This window comes from Mytilus californianus, unplaced genomic scaffold, assembly GCF_021869535.1.
Source record: "Mytilus californianus isolate M0D057914Y unplaced genomic scaffold, xbMytCali1.0.p SCAF_10, whole genome shotgun sequence".
Lineage (NCBI taxonomy): Eukaryota > Metazoa > Mollusca > Bivalvia > Mytilida > Mytilidae > Mytilus > Mytilus californianus.
In genome coordinates, this window is record NW_026262582.1 from 76777882 (window position 1) to 76798651 (window position 20770).

A 20770-nucleotide genomic window follows, 5' to 3' on the forward strand; every position below is an offset into this window, starting at 1 on the left:
TTCTTATTACTTGTTAAAAACTAACCCCACTTTTGCTTTTACCCTCATAAAAAAAAAACAAAAAACAAAACAAAACACAGATGCACCAAAACTGTAACTCGCAACTGACAACTGTAAAATGACGTTATCGAAATTGATTTTGTTTACATTTTATGCACCACAGTCCATGTTTTATCTTTTCAAAGTCCTAGATTTAATCTTTAATCGGCACTTCTGATCATGGAAACCCTCATCATCCATTGTCCTTCACGGGCTACGAATACATTGAAATATCCTCCTTATTCCATGTATGACCTCGTTTTTGCAACAGCTGATTCGGATGCTTTGTTTGTGAACTGTCTATTCTGATTTCGACATACGTAATTATACTTTATGGGTAGCTATAGCAACAACCTAACATTAACTCCACTTAACGTTCAAACACACAATGATCGGAAATTCATCCGGGTTCGCCCCACAATCACTCTTCCAAAAATAAGGGCCAATAACAATCATGCTTCGCCCCGGATTAGGGCGTCAATAATACATAAATTTCATTCAATAAACTGAAAAAGTATTTATCAATATGGACGTAATTACCATTATAATATCTCAGCCCTTTCTTTAGAAAACTTCGGAATAATAAGTGACAATCATGCAATCTCATAAACCTAGAGACAACATCCGGTTCTACAAAAGGATAAGCGACTTTTGCTCACCTCGTACACCAGTCCAGCTGCTTGCATCCTAGTCCGAGAAAAACAAAACATGGACAAGTCCAGAGAGAAAGCTACTGCAAGCAAAACAAACTGTTTACTAATTCATCGCGTGACTTCATCAGATTACAATACAAATACTTAAAATCCAGGATAAATATAGACGTACTAATTTTCCTAATTATTATTATCGTAGCTTCTCTTTACTATATAGTATGGGTTTGCTCATTGTTGAAGGTCATATGGTGACATTTAATTGTTCACATTTTAATCATATACTCTGGATAAGTATTTCATTGGTAAAAAATCATAACAAATCTTCATATTTTCATACTAACAACCGAGAAAAAAAAACAAGCATCTCATTTTTTCTATATTTTGTGTCTATTTAATGCTGCCGTGGCCTTGAACTTTGACATACTTATCAATGGGTTCCTAGACTTTTTTATTTGTTTTGTCTTTAAACGTTTCAAATGTAAACCAACAAACGAAACTTAATTATCTCACCAAAACATTTCCTTGGTTACATCGGCCTTGAAAGGTTGACCTAATGACCCCAAAATTTATAGCCTTCTTTTGTGATAAAAGCTTAATAGACCTTCAGTCAACTGAGATAAAATTCTTTACCTTCCATTAACTGAGACAAAATTCTTTACTTTAATTCTTTGGAAATTGATGCGACTTTCGTACAAGTGAGAGGTTTAGCGCTATAAAACCAGGTTCAATCCACCATTTTCTACATTTGAAAATGCCTGTACCAAGTCAGGAATATGACAGTTGTTGTCCATTCGTTTGATGTGTTTTATCATTTGATTAGGGACTATCCGTTTTGAAATTTCCTCGGAGTTCAGTATTTTTGAGATTTAACTTTTTATTCTTCAAAGCATAAAAAAATGAAATCAGAATAAAAGGATATCTGTACTTTTATTTCACAATATAACTTAATATATTTACAACAATAGCACATATATATTTTTCAACATTAACAAATTCATTTTTACAACAATAAAACATATATCTATTTACAACAGTAGCACATCCCTATCAAACAATAGCATATCTTATATTAGTAAAAAAACATTTAGTATATAAAACTGCACCATATATACATACATTAACAGTAAATCAGTGAAACTCTTAACAACAGTAGCACATTGCTTTATTATATCAGATACCACATTAACAACTAAAGCATTTTTCTGTATAATTTTAGAAATTACCATTTCTCCTTATATAAAAATAAGAAGATGTGGTATGATTGCCAATGAGACAATCTCCTCAAGAGACTAAATGACACAGAAATTAACAATTATAGGTCACTGTAATGCCTTCAACAATGAGCAAAGCCCTAACCGCAAAAAAAGATTTACAACAGCAGCATTTTGCTTTATGTGTTATTCTGTCAAAATATATCTTTACACCCATAGCATATTGCTGAGTAATATCAGAATAAATCTTAACATCAATAGCATATTGCGTAATAATTTCAGAAAAAATCATTACAACAGTATCTTATTGATTGATAGATTGGTTGGTGTTGATCGGCACTTTCAGCACTATTTTGCTATTTCATGGCGGTTTTTTATTGTTTGGTGGAGACGGAGTCCCCGGATAGAAACAACGACCTTGGGTAGGAAAACTGACAATCCTAGTCAATTAAGATTGGAATCGTGCACTCCTGCCACGGGTGGGATTTGAACTGACAACACCAGCATTGACAGGCTAGTGATACAGTAGATCAACTACTAAAACTACCCGACCAACAAGGTCCCCAGTAGCAACATATTTCTTTGTAAAGTCAGAATACATCTTTATAACAGTAGCTCATCTCTTTACGAAGGATTTATCTTAAGAAAAGTTACATACTGTTTAACTATAGCATGTATAGTGGTATTGAACTTTGCATTTGTCTTCAACACATTTATATACGTCATTCAAACATAATATAAGCCTGTCAATATACTTTGTAATATCAGATGTTTCAAAATCATTTTAACAATTTTATCACATATATAAACTAATTGGAACTCTTCCTGGACTTTTCCTTTATTAAAGTGACTATATCATTGTACCTGTTTAATGAGGCCATCATAACAGGTGACATACCATTACAGTCACATTTAAAATAGTCTGCTCCCCTGTCTAATAAAGTCTCCACTATTTCTGTATGACCATGTTCACAGGCTTTAAGTAGAGGTGACTGACTTCTCCTGTTACATTTATTATAGTCTGCACCTCTGTCTAATAGCATCTTCAGTATTTCTGTATGACCATGTTCACAAGCTTTCAATACAGGTGACTCACCATACCAGTTACGTTTGTTATAGTCTGCTCCTTTGTCTAATAACATCTCTACTATATCTGTATGACCATGTTCACAAGCAACCTTCACAGGTGATTGAACCCAGTTGTCACATCTCTTATGATCTACTCCTCTGTCTAATAACATCTTTACTACTTCTGTATGACCATGTTTACAAGCCATCATTACAGGTGCCTGACCCCAGCTGTCATATTTATTATAGTCTGCCCCTCTGTCTAATAACATCTTTACTATTTCTGTTTCCCCATGTTTACAAGCCATCATAACAGGTGACTGTCCCCAATTGCTGTCACTTTTATTCGTGTCTGCTCCTCTGTCTAATAACAATTTTACTATTTCTATATGACCACGATCACACGCCATCAATAGAGGTGACTGACCCCTCTTGTTATATTTATTACAATCTGCTCCTTTATCTAACAACAGATTTACTATTTCTGTATAACCCCATTCAGAAGCAATCATTACAAGTGACTGACCCACCCTGTCATATTCATTATAATCTGCTCCTCTGTTTAACAACATCTGTACTGCTTCTGTGCAACCATGTTCAGTAGCACTCATCAGAGGTGACTGACCCCTCCTCTTACATTCATTACTGACGACTTCTCTGTCCAATAACATCTTGATTATTTCTGTATGACCATTATCAGAAGCCACCATAATAAGTGACTGTCCCCAACTGTCACATTTATTACAGTCTGCTCCTCTGTCTAACAGAATCTTTACTATTTCTATATGACCTTGTTTACAAGCCTTCATTACAGGTGACTCGCGTTTTGCATCACGTTTGTTGCAGTCTGCTCCTTTGTCTAACAACATGTTTACGATTTCTGTATGACCATGTTTACAAGCCTTCATTATAAGTGACTTACCAAACAAATCACGTTCATTACAGTCTGCTCCCATGTCTAATAACATCTTTAATATTTCTGTATGACCATGTTTACAAGCCTTCATTATAGGTGACTTGCTATCTTCGTCACATTGATTCCAGTCTGCTCCTCTGTCTAACAACATCTTAACTATTTCTATATGACCATATTCACACGCCTTCATTACAGGTGAACAACCCCATCTGTCACATTTATTACAATCTGCTCCTCTGTCTAACAAAATATTTACTATTTCTGTATGACCATGTTTACAAGCCTTCATCACAAGTGACTTACCAAACAAGTCACATCCATTTAAGTCTGCTCCTTTGTCTAAAAAGATTTTTACTATTTCTGTATGACCATGTTTACAAGCCTTCAGTACAGGTGACTGATCATATTCATCACAGTTGCTTACATCTGCTTCTCTGTCGTATAACATTGTTACTATTTCTGTATGACCATGTTTACAAGCTTTCAGTACAGGTGACTGATCATATTCATCACAGTTGCTTACATCTGCTTCTCTGTCGTATAACATTGTTACTAGTTTTGTATGACCATGTTTACAAGCCTTCAGTACAGGTGACTGATCATATTCGTCACAGTTGCTTACATCTGCTTCTCTGTCGTATAACATTGTTACTATTTCTGTATGACCATGTTTACAAGCATTCAGTACAGGTGACTGATCATATTCATCACAGTTGCTTACATCTGCTTCTCTGTCGTATAACATTGTTACTAGTTTTGTATGACCATGTTTACAAGCATTCAGTACAGGTGACTGATCATATTCGTCACAGTTGCTTAAATCTGCTTCTCTGTCGTATAACATTGTTACTAGTTTTGTATGACCATGTTTACAAGCATTCAGTACAGGTGACTGATCATATTCGTCACAGTTGCTTAAATCTGCTTCTCTGTTGTATAACTTCGTTAGTAGTTTTGTATGACCATGTTTATCAGCCTTTATTACAAATGACTTATCAAAGTTGTCATCATCGTCATATCTATGACAGTCAGCTCCTCTGTCTAGCAAATTCTTTACTATTTCTGTATGACCATTTTCACAAGCTACTATTAAAGGTGATTGTCCGAAGATGTCACGTTTAATACAGTCTGCTCCTCTGTCCAACAACACCTTTACTAATTCTGTATGACCATGTTCACAAGCCTTCATTACAGGTGATTTGTTATCTTTATCACTTTTATTACAGTCTGCTCCTCTGTCTAACAACATCTTTACTGTTTCTGTATGACCATGTACACAAGCTTTCATTACAGTTGAATTGTCATCTTCATCACATTTATTATAGTATGCTCCTCTGTCTAACAACACCTTTCCTGTTTCTGTATGACCGTGCTCACAAGCCACCATTAATGGTGACTGTCCCCATTTGTCACTTATATTACAGTCTGCTCCTCTGTCTAACAATATCTTTACTATTTCTGTATGACCATGTTTACACGCCTTCATTACAGTTGACTGACCATATTCATCACATTTATCACATTTTACTCCTTTGTCTAACAACATGTTTACAATTTCTGTATGACCATAATAACAAGCTTTCATTACAGGTGACTGATCCATCCGGTCACATTTATTACAGTCTGCTCCATTGTCTAACAACATCTTAACTATTTCTGTGTGACCTTGTTCACACTCAATCATGAGGGGTGACTGACGTTTACGTTTATCACAGATCTGTGCCAGTTTTCTCTGGTAAGATATATCTAGTGTATTCAAAAAGGAGAGAAATTTGTGTCTGAACTGAGGAATATTCATATTGATGTTATTAAATACACCTTGTACCTTAACCTTTGACCAGTCATCAATCATTCTCTGTATGTACAGGTGATGATACTTTAGTGGTATAATAGTAATAAACTGGTTCATGTCCTCCTTTCTTTCTAATAAAAATCGTTCCTTGATCAAACCAATGTCTGCGTTCTTTATCAAGCAAGGGATTATTTTCTGTCAAAAGTAGTAAGCTAAAAAGTCAAATATTTTATCATGTATTATCTTGTAAACGTTTTGTTCTTTCTTTATGAATGTATGTGTAAGTGAGTTTAGTTCATTTTGTAAAACAAGTCTAGATGTTCCTCTATCTAATTGACATGACTCACACGTGTTCTCGATGGTAGCTTTGGTTACTTCATTCACTTCTCCTGTCAAGATTTCTTCATTCAACATGTTGTTAAACATGACACATAAAGCCAAAGCACAGTATTTAGTGTGATACCCTTTTTTCAGAAGCTTGTCAATCTCTGCTTCATAAACTGAAAATGGATTCTGAAAGAAATCTGAAACAGTAAGTTCAGGATTATCATGGTACAGTTTACATAAAAGTGGAAAACAGTCATATAAATCATAATAGTCACCAATCTCAGAGGCTTTTGATTTAAGATACAACTTAGCTATGGAATGCTTTTCAGTTTTTGACAAACAGATGTTATCTGATAACATGTTACATACACATGACTTGAAAACTGATAAAGAATCAAACTTTTCATCTTGGTACACTTGTAACCGACACGCTGCAAGTATTTTTGTTTGTTTTTTATCAAGAATCTGTTTTATATCCTCCATCACTGGTTCCCAACTTTTAATGTCACTCTGATCAACTGAAAAGTTCCCACATAAATCATCAATAACAAACAATGTTTTCTTATTTGGATTGTTAAACCTCAAAACGTCACTCGGCTTTGTCACAAGAAGAACATCATACTCTTCTTCTGCCAATTGTAAAGCTGTATGTCGAAAAGTGTATGTTTTTCCTACACCAGAACTAGCAGTAATAGTTACACAACTGTTTTCCTGTATAGATTTGAGTATATACCGGGCAGCTGTTGTGTTTATAAACATCTTATCATCATTGTCCTTCCAGGATTTCAGTGTATCTTTAATTCTTGCTGAAATAGAAATTAAGGAATATTTCATAATTGACATAGAAATGTCAAGATACATAGTTTAGTCAATTGGTTGCTGTAGTAAAGATTTGTATGCAGTAATAAGGAATTAATTGTAATTTACTTTTATAGTCTTTTGGTGTGCATCATAAGTATATGCAGATGTTTACCCTGTGGTTGATTTCTGAGAAGGTATGTCTACATACTTTTTTGTCTTTTTTCATGTTTTAATCTGATTAAGATGAATATTGTAACGTTTATGGGTCATTGTAAATTCCCTTTTTCTATCTTTAGATATTATATATAACTAGGTTTGTCCGTTTACTTTTCTTGGGGATCATTTTTCTCGTGCTTGAGACTCAATGTCCAGACTTGGATATTTAAACCTCGTCTGGACAATATATCTTTAGATTGGGGAAAACTTTTGTACTGGTAAGTTGTTCTTTAGATTTTATTTTATTCGTTTTCAATGTTTGACTTAAATATTTATTTCTTTACATTTGATACATTTTTTGGTTTTCGAGTCAAACATTTCTAAATTCATAATTTACATTTCCGTTCCAAAAAATAAAAGGAATTGTACACTAGGTAGATATTTTATGATTTCGTGTTCATAAAGAAATGGGATACATTCTGGTAGCGATATTGAAGAAAGATGGTTAATCTGAGGGATATTTTGGAGTAACAGTCATCAATCTTCGGAATTGTTCAAGCCATACTCTGGAATTTAATTTTGTATTATCGCATGTTTTTTTATGGTCTTGAACTGGTCAATGTTATGGAAAAATGTGTTTCAGACATTGCTCTGGTTGGACTGAGAATTAAACGGGAATAGATTCAATGCAAGGTTTTTTTTTACTGGACTGACTTTGGTCCCTGGTACATGGAATTACGAGGTTCATGTTCTAGTCAAACAAAGTCGGTGGGAAACAGTGGGTATATTTATATTTTATCTCAGAAGGTGAGATGTCACGAACTTGATTGATTGAATTTAGTTTTTGTTAAGGACCACTAGTGTACAGCTCTTGATATTTTAAGTAATCGGTCACGCCTAAATTTCTACTGTGTGAATATATTCATTATAATCATTTTTTTAGCACTAAGACCCTACACTTTCATTTTACTAGGATAATTTATTATGGGTATTTTTCACTGCAAATGCATCGCCCCACTTTATCCTAGCTATAAGGTGAGGTTCGAAAATGTATTGAAATTTTAGGATTAAAATTTCATATGGAGATACCGCGATATTGTGTCTTATTGTCTTTGTCTATTAAATATGAAACTGTTTTATGAATCTTGGTTATTTGTTATATGAGCGAATACATTGCTTGGCGGAATCGTCATCTCTTGTCATTTCTAGGTTTCTGATGCCTGTCATTAGTTGAATTTATTGGTTCTTGGTATTGTCAGTATGCTGTCCGAAGACCTGGAGCGAAAGCACAGGCCGAACCCTCTCTAGCAGTAAAGTAAACGGTGGAGCTAGGGGGGGTATAATTTCATGACACAAAATATGAAAGAAACATCCGTGCATACACAGAAAAACCCGTTTACGCTACAATATATAAAGTCAGGATGAAAATACTGTCCTAGCATAAACCTGATTGTTCTGATGTTTTAAATATTTGTACCTACTTCTATCTGATATTTAATGTTATCTGCAAATAAAAATCATTTGAAAGTTTCAGTAGTTTTTTTTTGTGTTTTCTTGTGTCTGCCTTTCTTTGACTACCTGAAGTTGGATTTGGTCATGTCTATATTAGAGATAAAGGTTTCTGTCAATGGCCAAATCAGTGTAGGTGTTTCTTGAGTTCCTTTCTGAATTTTGTATATGTTTTTTAATCAGGAGTACAGAAGGTAAAGGTATGAAAATAAATTGAAATATGCCAGTTTGATGATAGAGACCATGAATCTACTTACAATTTCTATTAATTTAATAATTACTAGAACACACCTGCGAAATCGCGGGCATTTAGAGCGTGGTTGAAAGTATGTAAACTGTTGTAGGATGAATTTTTGTAAAAGATTTTATGACTGGAGAATTTCAGGAAAGGTATCAAAAGTCATAGGTACTTGGTAACAGGACAATTTTTTTTTAGACCTCTAACTTTTTTCCAAAGTCCGTAATTTTTGTGTTAACTGTTTTTCAGCTGTATACTATGAACATACATGTACTATAAATAAAGTGCATTTGCTATTTACTACCAATTCCAAGTTTTCTATCCACGGCGGTCACTGACATATTATATAGAGACTCTTTATATAATATATCAGCTGAGACATATATTATATTATATGTCTCTGATATCAGTGACCACCGTGGATAGTAAACTTGGAGTTAGTCTCTATATATATATATAATATATCAGTGACACCCGCGAAATCACGGGCATTTAGAGCGTGGTTGAAAGTATGTAAACTGTTGTAGGATGAATTTTTGTAAAAGATTTTATGACTGGAGAATTTCAGGAAAGGTATCAAAAGTCATAGGTACTTGGTGACAGGACAATTTTTTTTTAGCCCTCTACCTTTTTTCCAAAGTTCGTAATATTTGTGTTAACTGTTTTTCTGTATACTATGAACATACATATACCATACATAACGCGTATTTGCTATTTACTATCAATTCCAAGTTTACTATCGTCACTATCCACGGTGGTCACTGATATCCTGATTACATAGAGACTCTCTTTATAATATATCAGTGATCGCTGTGGATAGTAAACTTGGAATTGATAGTAAATAGCAAATACACTTTATTTATAGTATATGTATGGACATAGTATACAGAAAAACGCGAAAATAATGTCCTGTCCCCAAGTACTTATGAAAGATATGTGTAATTATAAAAGTAGGCCTTAACGGAAGTCTTGTCTAAGACTTAAAAGTCCGTTCTATGACGGAAACAATATCTGGACGCCTTCATTTTCGTTTTTCTCCCAAAATAACCTATGACTTAAAAGTCCGTTCTATGACGGAAACAATATCTGGACACCTTCATTTTCGTTTTTCTCCCAAAATAACCTAAACTGAATAAAGTGAAATCCAAATACACGGTTAGATTCAGCATATTAAAGAACAATTTTGGTTGAAATAAAACCAAGTTTAATTTTCAACCTCGATTTGGACCATCTTTAAAACTTGGCCTAAACTCAAAAATCTAAATACATGTTAAGATTCAGCATATCAAAGAACCCCAAGAATTCAAGTTTTGTTAAAGTCAAACAAGGTTTAGTTTTGGACCCTTTGGACCTTACTGTGGACCAATTTGAAAACCGGGCCCAAAATCAAAAATCTAAATACAGTTAGATTCAGCATATCAAAGAACACCAATAATTCAATTTTTGTTGAAATCAAACAAAAGTTTAATTTTGGACCCTTTGGTTCTTAATGTGGAGTAATATGAAAACAGGCCCCCAAATTAAAATCTTCATATAAACAAGAGGCTCTCAAGAGCCTGAATCGCTCACCTGTATTTCAGAGCAGAAGATTTCAAATGTTATCAAACTTGATGAACAAATTGTGTAAAATTGTCGTTAAAGGGCAATAACTCCTTAAGGGGTCAATTGACAATTATGGTCATATAAGCTTTTTTGTAGATCTTACTTTGCTGAACATTATTGCTGCTTACAGTTTATATATATCTATAATAATATTCAAAATAATAACAAAAAACTGCAAAAATTTTGTTAAAACTACCAATTCGTTGGCAGCAACCCAACAATGGGTTGTTCTATTCGTCTGAAAATTTCAGAGCTGATAGATCTTGACCAATTGAACAATTTTACCCCCATGTCAGATTTGCTCTAAAAGCTTTAGTTTTTGAGATATAAGCCAAAAACTGCATTTGACCCCTATGTTCTATTTTTAGCCATGGCGGCCATGTTTGTCGATGGATACAAACTTCGGATACAATTTATAAACAAGACACCCTAAGGAACATTTAGTTAAAGTTTGAAGGTATTTGGACCAGTAGTTTCAGAGGAGAAGATTTTTGAAATAGTTTAAGACGACAGACGACGGACGATGACGGACGCCAAGTGATGGCATAAGCTCACATGGGGCCCTTTGGGCCCCGGTGAGCTAAAAAAACAAAATAATTCAATTTTTGATAAAATCAAACAAAGTTTCATTTTGGACCCTTTGAACCTAAATGTGGACCAATTTGACAATGGGGCGTAAACTCCAAAATCTTAATACAGGGTTAGATTCAGCATATCAAGTAACCCCATACATTTTTTTTGTTGAAATCAAACATACATGATTTTGAACCCAGATTTGGACCAATTTGGAAACTTCGCTAAAAATAACAAGAGTGCACACGCTGAAATGTCTCGCCTTCTTTACTAATCATTGATATTATGTTGATAGTCCTAAATATAAAGCTTTATTACAACTGTTACATAAACTTAACATTAACCAAGTAAACAAAACATTGACCAATGAACCATGAAAATGAGGTCAAGGTCAGATGAACCATGCTAGGCAGGCATGTTCAGCTAACAATTCTTCCATACAACAAATATAGTTGACCTATTGCTTATATATTAAGAAAAACAGACCAAAACACAAAAACTTAACAGTGAACAATGAACCTTGCAAATGAGGTCAAGGTCAAATAAAACCTGCGTGACTGACATATAGATCATAAAATATTCCATACACCAAATATAGTTGAACTTTTGCATATAGTATTAGAAAAAAAGACCAAAACTCGAAAACTTAACTTTGACCACTGAACCATGAAAATGAGGTCAAGGTCAGATGACACCTACCAGCTAGACATGTACACCTTACAATCATTCCATACACCAAATATAGTAGACCTACTGCATACAGTATAAGAAAAACAGACCAAAACACAAAAACTTAACTATAACCACTGAACCATGAAAATGAGGTCAAGGTCAGATGACACCTGCCAGTTGGACATGTACACCTTACAGTCCTTCCATACACCGAATATACTTGACCTATTGCTTATAGTATCTGAGATATGGACTTGACCACCAAAACTTAACCTTGTTCACTGATCCATGAAATGAGATCGAGGTCAAGTGAAAATTGTCTGACGGGCATGAGGACCTTGCAAGGTACGCACATACCAAATATAGATATCCTATTACTTATGATAAGAGAGAATTTAACATTGCAAAAGCTTAACTTTTTTTTCAAGTAGTCACTGAACCATGAAAATGAGGTCAAGGACATTTGACATGTGACTGACGGAAACTTCGTAACAATAGGCATCCATATACAAAGTATGAAGCATCCAGATCTTCCACCTTCTAAAATAAAAAGCTTTTAAGAAGTTAGCTAAAGCCGCCGCCGGATCACTATCCCTATGTCGAGCTTTCTGCGACAAAAGTCGCAGGCTCGACAAAAAATCGATATACATATTAAGATTCAGCATATCATAGAACCCCAAGAATTCATTTTTTGTTACAGCAGAATGCATTGAGTGTGTAGGTAAAGGTAGAATCTTTGGTTACCTTGCTTGTTAGCTGAACCGTGAAGTCGTTATTAGATCAGGTATACTACCCTCCTTTCGGAGTAGTTTAGTCCTACAGACAGATAGATTGGTTATCTGTCGGACTAGTCTACTCTTAAAGAAGGGTAGTTTACCTAACCTAATAATGACTTCACGGTTCAGCTAGCAAGCAAGCTAACCAAAGATATTACCTTTACCTACACACACAATGCATTCTGCTGTAAAATCAAACCTCTTAGTTTTACTTTGGACCCTTTGGAGCTTGACACATTTGAAAACAGGGCCCAAAATCAAAAATCTAAATACAGCTATATTTAGCATATCAAAGAACACCAAGAACTCAATTTTTGCTGAAATCAAACAAAGTTTAATTTTTTCGACACTGTGGACCTTATAGTGGACTAATTGGAAAACAGTCCCCAATATTAAAAATCTGAATGCACGTCAGATTCACCACATAAAAGAACCCAAATAATTTATTTTTGATGAAATCAAAAACAGTTAAAATTTTGGACCCTTTGGACCCCAATTTTGACTTATTTAATAAGGGGTCCAAAATCAAAAATCTAAATACACAGTTAGATTCATCATATTAAAGAACCCCAAGAATTCAAGACTTTGAACTTTGAACTAAACCCCATTGAAATTGGTGAAGAAATAAGCAATCTATACAAAGTATTAGAAAAGTATTGTTTTTGGCTCCATTTACTTAAAATGTCAAGGCCACAACCTTTAAAATCAATCCCAATCTTCCTTTTTGTGTATGGAACCTTGTGGTACAATTTCATAGAGATCCATAGACTTATACACAAGTTATTGTCCGGACACAAGAAAAATGCTTGTTTTTGGCCCCTAATTTTCTAAACAGTAATGACAATTAAACCAAAAATAATTCTTCAATATTTAACCTGATCTCCCTGTGTAAGCATAGATCTGACATTCCACCCTGTCAACTTCACCTCCTTGTTTTGACCTCATTAACCAAAGTATCAAGTTGACCTCCCATTATAGACCTCTAACATCCCATATTACTGATCTGACCTCCGTTGCTAGCATATTATATATATCCAAAACTATTAACTCAACCTCCCTCTTTAACCACTAGCCAAATAATCCACTTATCATGAATAAAAGGATGGTAAAATACATTCCAAGGAATTAATTTAAAGTATGATCTCCTAATATATTAAAGGAATAGATGTGCCTCCCAACAGTTTACCTCTTATATTCCAAGGAACAGTGTCATTCTGAGAGATCTTTATTTCTTCTATTTCTTTTGTCACAACCGCATGGTTTTCTTGTAGTAATTCATGAGATTTTATCATTTCAGTATGTGACTGCTTCAGACTTTCAAGTGATTCTTTTAGCTCCTGGATTTCATTATTAGAATGTTTGATGTCCATCATTATTTCTTGGTTGGTTTGATCTAATTGTTTGGTTTTCATATGATCACACTCCTGTTTCATTAGCTGCCCACCTAATCTTACAATGGCCTGAAAAATATAGTGATACTTCACTTTTAATAATATATATAATGTATAGTTGCACCCAATATGTATATAATCATGATTATTGCAGTTATTGTATGAGATATTCCCCCTTTCCCCATTTTCAATGACTTAAATAAAACTTGCAGGTTGAAAAGGGAGTTTGTATAACTCTTACAATACCTGTATTCATTTAACAAGAGTGCACATGCTGAAATGTCTCGCCTGTTTAACTGACCATTGATTTTATGTTGAAAGTCTTAAAGATAAAGGTTTTACTACAAGTATCACATAAACTTAACATTTATAAAGATCAATGACAATGAGGTCAAGGTCAGATAAAAACTGTCACACAGACATGTACACCTTACAATTATTCCATACACCAAATATAGTTGACCCATTGCTTATGGTAATTGAAAAAACAGACCAAAACACAAAAACTCAATCTTAACCAATGAACCATGTAAATGAGGTCAAGGTCAGATGATACTGGCTATACAGACATGTACACCTTACAATCATTCCATACACCAATGACAGTTGACCTATTGCTATTAGTATTTGAAAAACAGGCCAAAACACAAAAACTTAACATTGACCAATATGAACCATGAAAATGAGGTCAAGGTCAGATGACACCGGCTAGACAGACATGTACACATTACAATCATTCCATAAACCAAAGATAGTTGACCTATTGCTTATAGTACTTGAAAAACAGACCAAAACACAAAAACTTAACATTGACCTATGAACCATTAAAATAAGGTCAAGGTCAGATGACACCAGCTAGGCAGACATGTACACCTTACAATCATTCCATACACCAAATATACTTGACTATTGCTTACAGTACTTGAAAAACAAACCAAAACACAAAAAATTAACAATGACCAATGAACCATGAAAATGAGGTCAAGGTCAGATGAAACCTACCAGAAAATTGATACCAAAAACAATAAATTATTCCACACAGTATATTTAACACCACACTTTGCATTTAATCCCTCCTTCCATTTCAGAAAATTGCACCATTACAGCATACCTAAGTGATTTGACATCTTCTATTGAGTGAAACATTAAGTAATAAAATGCTCCGCTGGGCGCAGTTTGATACGACCACAGATGTCAAACCCTGAACAGTTAGGGCAAGTATGGACACAACATTTAAGCTAAAAACAGCTCTGAATTTGGATTATGATTTAATATTTGACACAGCATAGGCTTGTGACACAAAATGAATTTGATTAAGGACTGAAAAAAATAAAATTGAACATGGTCCAATATCTAAAATCAAAGAACCCCAAGAGTTCAATTTTGATGAAATCAAACAAAAGTTTAATTTTGCACCCTGATTTGGACCAACTTGAAAACTGGGCCCAAAATCAAAAAAATTTAAATACAGGTTAACATTCAGCATTTCAAAGAACGCTATATATATTCAATTTATGTTGAAATCAAACACAGTTTAATTTTGGACCAACTTGAAAACTGTGCCCAAATTAAAAAATCTATATACATGTTTATTAATAGACAATATAAGCTTAGTTTTTAAAGGAGTTCGCTTCATCAAAATAAAATAAATGGGGAATGTGTCCATGGGACACAGATGATCCCCCCGCTTGCATATAATGTTATAAAGGGACATAACTCAAGAACGGTAAAAGTGACACTACCCAAATTTGTACTTGATCTGAGTTTTGTGGTAATAAGCAAATGTGTATAAGTTTTATAACATTTGGTTGATGCAAACTTAAGTTAGAGAACAATAACCAATTTCTGAATGGAAACCAAATTAACTCTAGAACGGTAAAAGTGATGCCACGAAAATTCACACTTGATCTGTGTATTGATTGATTGGTGTTTAACGCCACTTTCAACACTATTGTGCTATTTCCTGGCTGTCAGTTTTTATTGGTGGAGGAAGCCAGAGTGCCCAGAGAGAACCACCGAACTTCGGTAGGAAAACTGACAAACCTAGTCAATTAAGATTGGAGTCAAGTGCACCTGCCCTGTGCGGGATTCGAACTCACAACCTCAGTGTTGACTGGCTAGTGATAAAGTAGTTGGGATCTGTGTATTGTGGTAATAAGCATTGTGTATAAGTGTCATATAATTTGGTTGAGGCAAACTTAAGTTAGAGAACGGAAACGAAAAATTCAGCAATTTTTCCATTTGTAAAGGGCATAACTCTAGAATGGTAAAAGTGACGCCACCAAAATTCAAACTTGATCTGTGTTTTGTAGTAATAAGCACTTCCCAATATGTTGTGTATATGGGGGGTTAATATTTCTTGGACATAAAATCTAAAGTAACCTTAATATAAATATAGAAATAAAATACCATTTCGGACCAAAGGCCAAAGCAGTCCTTAAAATATTTTTTTTTTAACTCAGCAAAATTTTGTATTTTAAGTGATGATGACATGAAAATATTAACCAGAATGCATTTAATTTGATAATCTGAAATGGTAAAATATTTATGGGGTGCAGTACATTTTAGCAAAAAATTTTGAACTACTAATGGACATTTTAGCGCAAACATTAGGGGGCCCGGTAAAGTGAGAAACGGAACAGAAATGAAACAGAGCGAAATGAAACGAAACATGGCGAAACGAAACGAAACACAGCGAAACGAAACGAAACACGACGAAACGAAACGAAACATGTAAATTGAGAAACGAAACACTACGAAACAAAACAAAATCTGTATTTTGAGGAACAACATATAGAAAATCTTCCTGACGAGATATGTGCATAGCCGAAGACACCGAATATTCCATTCAACTTTGAAAAAATTACTCGTCATTTACATTGGTATCATCGTGCATTAGTTGCAATTAGTCAACTTGTTTTGTTAAATGTGAGGCTGAGGTGCGTCAGCTGTGCTACAGAGCCTGTTCTAATATCAAGGGTACTTGTCACGTGCAACAATGAGGGAACATTGAAATTAGAATGGCTGTTACTGGGGATCATCTGAATATCAGCCTCAAACAAAATTGGCCATTCTTACCTTTGTGACTAGGATTTTTATGTACCGCCTACGGTAGTGGGGCATAATCTTTTCTGGTCTGTGCTGCCGTCCGTCAGTCCGTCCGTCCGATACTAGGTTTATTCTGTTTGTTAAGATAGATTAAATTACAATGGAGTTGTGTTCATGTCAACTTGAAACTATACACATGTTCATTATGACATGTTCTTTTTGAAATGTATGCCAAATTAGGAATTTGAACCATAATTTGCGATTCAATGAACATGAAAATTTGATATTTTAAGCGAGTCATACTGTCCTATGGATACTTAACACATGACATGAGTAAAATCTCTTTGTTCTTACTGTGCTATAATCTGGATAATGCACAGCAAAGGTGTGCATTTACTACCTCAGATATACTGCACAGTTCAAAAGTACTCTTACCTTTAGGGGCGGACCCTCGATTTTGAAAGGAGTGTAATTCCATATAAAATTTTAAAAATATCACCGAGTGTACATGTAGCGAATATAAAAAAGAAGATGTGATATGATTGCCAATGAGGCAACTCTCCACAAATGACCAAATCACATAGTAATTAACAAATATAGGTCACCGTACTGCCTTCAACAATAAGCAAAGCCCATATCGCATAGTCAGCTATAAAAGGCCCCGAAATGACGTACAAATGTAAAACAATTCAAACGAGAAAACTAACGGCCTAATTGATATACAAAAAATGAACGAAAAACAAATATGTAACACTTCAACAATTGACAACCACTGAATTACAGCTGGCTCCTGACTTGGGACAGGCACATTCATACAGAATGTGGCGGGGTTAAACATGTTAGCGGGATCCCCCTCCCCCCCTAACCTGGGACAGTGGTGTAACAGTACAACATAAGAACAAACTATAAAAATCAGTTGAAAAAGGCTTAACTTATCAGATGGATACAAATAACATACATCTAACAAAAACACAGAGTGGACGTGGCCAGGTACTTGTATATCCCAACAACAAAAAGACACTAAGTACTGATCTGAGAGTACTCGAAGTTACTGACAGCTAGTTCAAAGCCACTAACAAGTAATAAAAAAATCATGCATCTAAGACTTAATTATCAATCTGTACACATCCAACATCCAATGGATTTAGTGTACAGACGTCATAAACAGTCAGAGGAAAAACACGACCTTGTGTAATGCCATGATACAGGTATCGACAGATTGTAGATCCATGAATTTGTATATGAATTATGTAACAATAATATTTAGTTTGCTTTTAATTTACTGACAACAAAATAAATATTGATTCCAATAAAACAATTTTCAATGATCTAATTACAGTGTTGAATTGGTAACCTTTTAGAATAAGATTATTTCACGGATCGACAAGTTTACCAGGATCGTTTCTAAATTTCCGGGCACGGTAAACAACATTTCCATAAAGATGAGGATGTGCTATACCATTTGAACTTCAAAACCAAATCTTTATATCTATGGAAGAATTTAGTAAAGGTTTTAAGTAATTTGTGGTAACGAAATCCCTGGCTTAATAATTTACCAGTAATACATAGATTACGTTCGTTAAAATCAAAAACGTCACAACAGACACGGGCATAGCGAACGAGTTGTGAAATTCAAACACCATAAGATGGTGCCAATGGAACATCACCATCCAAAAAGGGAAAAATAACAATCGGGAACGAAAAATCGTCCCTTTTGTCGTAAATTTCGGCAGTTAATTAGAAAATTCTTGACTTTTTAACGAAAAAATATCATCAAGATAAAGGTAAGTGTTGTTGAATTTATCAGTTAAAGGCAATTTTGATGGGTCTTTACTTAGTGTGGTCATAAACTATGATTCATAACAGTACAAAAACAAGTCTGCTATTAAAGGGGCGCAATTAGTTCCCATTGGAATACCTACAACCTGTCGATAAACATTGTTGCCAAAACGTACATAAATAATATCAAGGGGAAATTAACAGCTTCAATCATCTCATCCCACCTCCAGTAAGTATATCTAGCATATTTACCTTTCACATTAGAGAAGAAGGCTTTAACTGAATTGCAGCAAATATATTTGCATTCAGATTTACCAAACGACCATTTAATTAAATAAGAAAACTTTTCTTAGATAAGATTGTGTGGAGGTGTAGTGTAAAGAGTAGAAAATTCGAATTCAGATCTACCAAATGACCATTTAGTTAGAGAAGAAAAGTCAAAACTGTCAACAGAATCCAAAAGACCATCAAAAACATCTAATTTATTTAAATCATCCAATTTTTTTCACTCCAAAATAGACGATTTTATGCTAAAACATGATATGTTTTCCACTCAAAGGGTGGGACATAAAATATTTTATAATATTTTGTGTACAATGTACATCTGAAATCAGTGTTTCCCAGTCAAACCAGATAATAATAATTTTTTTTGTAATTTCTGCCGAAAAAGAAATGTATTTTAGAATATCCAAATAAATAAAATCTGATTTGGATTATAGTTTCGTGCTCAATGGAATTAATTACGACTATTTAGATATGTATGCCTTTTAAGTTTTGGGATCGAATTTAATGGGGAACATATTCAAGTTTGTATCAAAGCAGGTTTGGGGGATAAGCTACAGATCAATCAGATTTTGTTTAGAAGCGACATGTCTTTAAAATTGATACAGTAAAAAAAATGGAGGGAGGGGAAGTTAAAGATTGAAAAGTGTAACATTATTTTCTGTTTACATATTGATAGTTTTAATTTAGGTACATCTCCACGTGGGAAGGTCGACTATTCATATGTATTATATATTTATAGAAACAAGTGTCTGTGTACATCTCTCTTTGGTTCATCTTCCTAGAATTATTGAGGGAAAGAAAGATAATTAATCTATACACAATAACCAGTTTAGTTATGATTTTTCATGCACCGATTCAAAAGTACACTCAACGGAACTAAAACTGTATGAAATGTAGGTTACACGTCAATAAGACAGCAACCAAACGACAAGAACAAACTAAGGACATCTAGAAGGCAACATATAGTATAATTTCAACAATAGATAGGTGTCTAAACAATATGTCTATTTCTAATTCGTCACTATAACATATTCTAGTTTGTATTCGTTTCTTCTTTGTTTTTAAGTTTCAAAGATTTTTTATTATGGCAGTCCATGACCATGATGACATTCTTCTTCTTTCATTTTGTTGCAAATCAGGCAAGACATAATCTCGTTTAATACAAGTTCAATTCATATTAACCTTTTAAACTACTTACAACAGGTACCATCGACTTCAATTGTATGGAGATGCCGTATGTACTTCGTAGCTTATCTTTTGAAAATGTGGTAGATACTATACCTAGTAACACGCGTCTGTCAAGATAAATGGCGAATAACAAAACACAATATTCCGTACCGTAAGTTTAAAAAAGAAAGTAGAACATGACGAGTCGAACATACAATATTGTATGAATAAAAGGAGAAAAGTGACTGTGCTCCAGTACCACTTTAGATCACAAGGTCACGATTAAAAAATGCCTCGGGTCACCAGGTCACTTTTAAGCAAACTATTCAGTTCTAAACTGATTTGATTCTCGGTTTAAACATTTTAAAGGTCACATGTACTTTCAAAAGAGACGTCTGGTCGCAACGTGGTCAATCTCCCCCCCCCCCCCCCTTTTGACGTCCAAGGTCGGACTTGACAATGTTGTAGCCACAAATAGGGTAAATGCATCCAACTTGAACATTTGGATCATACTACCTAAAGTTATGTATGGCAAAGTGTCCATACCATTTACATATTTTGGCTATGGTTATTTCACTTGGGATACGTACATGTGAGTGTTTCATTCATGAATCAAATACCTTTCTTGGCACAAACTCATAAACAATAAATGATAATAAAATGCTTCGCTGGGGCGCAGCTTGATACGACCGCAGAGGTCGAACCCTGAACAGTTGGGGCAATTATGGACACAACATTCAAGCTTGATACAGCTCTGAATTTGGATT

At 34.3% G+C, this 20770-nt stretch overlaps 2 protein-coding genes across 10 annotated transcripts in view; both read right to left on the reverse strand.

Annotated features, from left to right (window-relative positions):
- Positions 1-1600: 1600 nt before the first annotated feature.
- The window catches only part of LOC127718574 (serine/threonine-protein phosphatase 6 regulatory ankyrin repeat subunit C-like), a 184171-nt gene continuing 165001 nt past the window's right edge, over positions 1601-20770 (reverse strand). For all 9 annotated transcript variants that reach the window (XM_052224640.1, XM_052224641.1, XM_052224642.1 and 6 more), the window contains 2 exons: positions 5038-5552; positions 1601-4038 (listed from right to left, as the gene is read on the reverse strand). In XM_052224640.1, coding sequence (XP_052080600.1) covers positions 2713-4038; positions 5038-5552 — 1841 coding nt within the window. In that variant the 3' untranslated portion in view covers positions 1601-2712. The remainder of the gene's footprint in view (positions 4039-5037; positions 5553-20770) is intronic.
- Positions 5551-20770, reverse strand: part of LOC127718575 (uncharacterized) — a 37104-nt gene continuing 21884 nt past the window's right edge. Inside the window, exons 4-5 of the mRNA XM_052224644.1 lie at positions 13520-13793; positions 5551-6812 (exon numbers count right to left, since the gene is read on the reverse strand). Coding sequence (XP_052080604.1) covers positions 5878-6812; positions 13520-13793 — 1209 coding nt within the window. The 3' untranslated portion in view covers positions 5551-5877. The remainder of the gene's footprint in view (positions 6813-13519; positions 13794-20770) is intronic.